Source organism: Branchiostoma floridae, unplaced genomic scaffold (assembly GCF_000003815.2).
Source record: "Branchiostoma floridae strain S238N-H82 unplaced genomic scaffold, Bfl_VNyyK Sc7u5tJ_1439, whole genome shotgun sequence".
Taxonomy (NCBI): Eukaryota; Metazoa; Chordata; class Leptocardii; order Amphioxiformes; family Branchiostomatidae; genus Branchiostoma; species Branchiostoma floridae.
The window spans coordinates 67,101-70,775 of record NW_023365716.1 but is presented as its reverse complement, the minus strand read 5'-3'; the positions used below and the strand labels follow the sequence as shown (position 1 = coordinate 70,775).

Sequence of the window (3,675 nt, the reverse complement as noted above, 5' to 3'; positions counted from 1 at the left end):
CAAGCGTCGAGAAAGAACAGTTTGTGCACACAGGCGGTGTCTTCTCGTGTTGCTCGTGTTTGTTTGGGTTAATTATGGTGATTTGCGTGGGCAGGCCAAGATGTAAATTTATTCAGCGTTATTTCGTACTCGCCATGGGGCGCACACCTCCGTCCGTCCAAGGAGGTTGAACTTCCTTGGTCCGTCTGTGGCACAGCTGTGTCATGCGATAGGATGTATCCAATGGCAGAAAAGAGTGGGGGGTTCAAATTTACGGGCCATACGTACGACAAGGAGCGGTTATTTTCCAGGCGTTCATTTTTGAAGAGAAGTATTGAAGAAAGTTTAGGCCTGTTCTAGCCTTCAAGTTGTGGCCGCGACACCGCTTTTACCGCCTAGGACCCCCGGTGACGGAATTAGACTCAAAGATACGAGGTGGCTATCATTCTGTAAAAGCTGTTGTTGTTGGAAATCGACACAGAATAATGGAAATCACGGCCCTTGTACCATACGGATTAATAGAAGCCGACACTGCAAGCTGAACATGTTTCGCGTTCACAGAATCCAGGACCATCCAACAGCACGAGTCATATCGGTCACTACTCTAGATCTTACCGGATTCTTATTCCTGTGGTGACCAGATGGAACTGTAGTTACGTGTGTGCTCTTTTTAACTTACGCCGAGACGCTTCACCCGACACTGGAAATGGGACTGTGGACTGCTGCACGGAATTGCGCAACCGTTGTGATTGTTTCAACTGCCGACTACATCAGAATGAAAGGCCACAAATACCTAGTAGGCTGTAGGTTTTTTTTACTTTTCCATGTAATATTTTCTCGTAATTCAATAAAATTTCAAAGTTTCATCCATTGTATTTTCTTGCTTTGAAATGTGCTAATGATTATTCTCCTAAAATGGCACTTATCCACACCTTATAATCAACTTAATGCACACGTATATGAGACGTACAGAGGGAACTTTAAACATGTCTTAAGGGTGTTTTAGTACGTATTTATGACAACTTTAAGCTGCTAAAAAGAAAAATATAGACACATTAAATCCTCTTAATTCACACGTATATGAGACGTAAATAGGCTTTAGATCAAATAAACGTGAAGTTTAAACATGTCTTAAGGGCGTTTTAATAGATATTTATGGCGAATTTAAGCTACTGAAAAGGCACCTAAACACGTTATAATCCTCTTAATGCACACGTATATGAGACGTAAATAGGCTTTAGATCAAATAAACGTGAAGTTTAAACATGTCTTAAGGGCGTTTTAATAAGTATTTATGGCAAATTTAAGCTGCTGAAAAGGCACCTAAACACACGTTATAATCCACTTAATGCACACGTATATTAGACGTAAATAGGCTTTAGATCAAATATACGTGAATTTTAAACATGTCTTAAGGGCATTTTAATAGATATTTATGGCAACTTTAAACTGCTGAAAAGGCACCTAAACACACGTTATAATCCTCTAAATGCACACGTATATGAGACGTAAAGAGGCTTAAGATAAAATAAACGTGAATTTTAAACATGTCTTAAGGGCGTTTTAATAACTATTTATGGCAACTTTAAGCTGCTGAAAAGGCACTAAAACACACGTTATAATCCACTTAATGCAATTGTATATGAGACGTAAAGAGGCTTTAGATCAAATAAACGTGAACTTTAAACAAGTTTTAAGGGGGTTTTAAAAATCATTTACGACATCTTTAAGCTGCTGAAAGACAACGGGAAAACCGGAAAATAAGGACTAACACGGACCTACAGAAAGACCACTTAAAGGCAATATTTACGTACTCGTATAAGTGGTGTATAGAGCCGTAAAGGAGGAAAATACGTCAACATTACGCATGGTTTCAGCATCCTTAAATACCGTTTTTCGTGCCGTGTAAGTCATCCTTGCGAGCTGTCCTGTACATACACTCCCCACACATGTAGGGTTTATCACCGGTGTGTTTTGCTAGATGAATGTCCAAATGGGATTTCCTTGCAGCAGAATAGTCACACTGGTCACACTTGTAGGGTTTATCTCCTGTGTGAGTTCGCATATGTTTGGATAAGTCAGCTTTTGTAGCTGTCCTGTACCCACACATGTAGGGTTTCTTACCAGTGTGGTTTCTTACATGTTGGTCCAAATTGTACTTCCATGCAGTAGAATAGTCGCACTGGTCACACTTGTAGGGTTTTTTACCTGCATGAATTCTAACATGTCTGGATAGCTCTGTCTTCACTGCTGTCCTGAAAACGCACTCCCCACACATGAAGGGTTTCTCCCCACTGTGTTTTGCTAGATGATGTTGGTTTAAAGTGTATTTCTGTGCTGCAGAGTAATTGCATTCCTCACACTTGTAGGGCTTTTCTCCTGTGTGTGTTCTCATGTGTTTCGATAAGTGCTGTTTCCGAGTTGTCCAGTACCCACACTCCCCACACATGTAGGGTTTATCACCAGTGTGTTTGGCTACATGGCTGTCCAAACTGCATCTTTGTGCAGCAGAATAGTCACACTGGTCACATTTGAAGGGTTTGTCACCGGTATGAGTTCTCATATGAATGGATAAGGTAGATTTCAGAGATGTCCTGTACCCACACTCCCCACACATGTAGGGTTTCTCACCAGTGTGTTTTGCTAGATGTCGGTCCAAGTTGGACTTCCATGTAGCAGAATATTCACAATGATCACACTTGTAGTGTTTTTCTTTTGTGTGAGTTTTCATGTGTTGGCGCAAGGCAATAGGAGAACCTACTCGGTATCCACACTCCTTACAAATGTAGGATTTCTCAGCACTGATGTCAGGCTTCAGGATCTCCCCCTGTTCTAGCCGCGATGACGAGCCAGTTTTCTTCACCTCCCAATAAAACGTCTCCTCAGCCGAGTCTCGCCCTCCCCTGTCCCGCTGTCCGCCCGTGTCTGTTGTCTTGTTTTGAAGTAGAGCTTCGTCAGGATCCTCTGTTTGTAAACATGGGGACAAGGAATCAGCCTTCTCAACCTTCACATCAAAAGTTCCCGCACATGAAGCTTGCTCTTCTCTGCCATGCTGTCCGGTTATGTCTGCTGTATGGATGAACAAGTGAAAGAATTTATGAAGCCATTGCAAACACAGCATACAGTAGCAGCCTTCATTGACCAAAATACAGCATGATTTTCAATTAAATGAAATCTATTAGTAGTAACCTAAGAACATAAATGTATAAACTAAACATTGCAAACTTGACATTTAACATATATGTGTACATATATTGGCAGTGCTAACACTTTTTTCGCTAAGTAAACCCGGTAAGGCAAGTACTCTTGCTATATCCAGCTGTTCTACATTGGAATTGCGTTATCTTATTTATCTAAACTCAGCACAAAAAGTTTGGAATACTAACTTCTATTGATTATATTTCCGTTATTTCTCCATCAATTTCAATGTATTATATATCTATAGAAAGCTTGTGTGATTAGCACATCTGAGGAGGGTATTTCTAGGAGTGTAAATTCATGGAACGAGCACCAGGCCTGCTTACGTACAGTGGGTCGCAAAAATAAAGTGCCGAAATTACTAAACTAAAATGAAAGACTCCATTCAGTTCAGTTTCTTTCGTCGGTAGTGAATGAAGGCAAGTTGAATAAACAGGACATTAATCAAAGCCACTGTTACTCTTTATTCTCATTCAAGCAAACAATTGAACCAAGAGG

The 3,675-nt window shown here is 40.7% G+C and overlaps 4 protein-coding genes across 4 annotated transcripts in view; 2 read left to right on the top strand and 2 right to left on the bottom strand.

Annotated features, from left to right (window-relative positions):
- LOC118407670 (zinc finger protein 248-like) overlaps positions 1–3,030 on the bottom strand; it is a 5,662-nt gene extending 2,632 nt beyond the window's left edge. Inside the window, exons 1-3 of the mRNA XM_035808186.1 lie at positions 3,018–3,030; positions 2,761–2,943; positions 2,086–2,187 (exon numbers count right to left, since the gene is read on the bottom strand). Of these exons, the coding sequence (XP_035664079.1) occupies positions 2,086–2,187; positions 2,761–2,943; positions 3,018–3,030 (298 nt within the window). The remainder of the gene's footprint in view (positions 1–2,085; positions 2,188–2,760; positions 2,944–3,017) is intronic.
- Positions 1–3,675, bottom strand: part of LOC118407668 (tropomyosin-1-like) — a 1,169,601-nt gene that overhangs the window by 1,099,918 nt on the left and 66,008 nt on the right. The gene's annotated exons all lie outside the window — the stretch shown is intronic.
- LOC118407610 (zinc finger protein 25-like) overlaps positions 1–3,675 on the top strand; it is an 865,280-nt gene that overhangs the window by 827,247 nt on the left and 34,358 nt on the right. The window lies entirely within an intron of this gene.
- LOC118407627 (zinc finger protein 525-like) overlaps positions 1–3,675 on the top strand; it is a 976,997-nt gene that overhangs the window by 947,897 nt on the left and 25,425 nt on the right. The gene's annotated exons all lie outside the window — the stretch shown is intronic.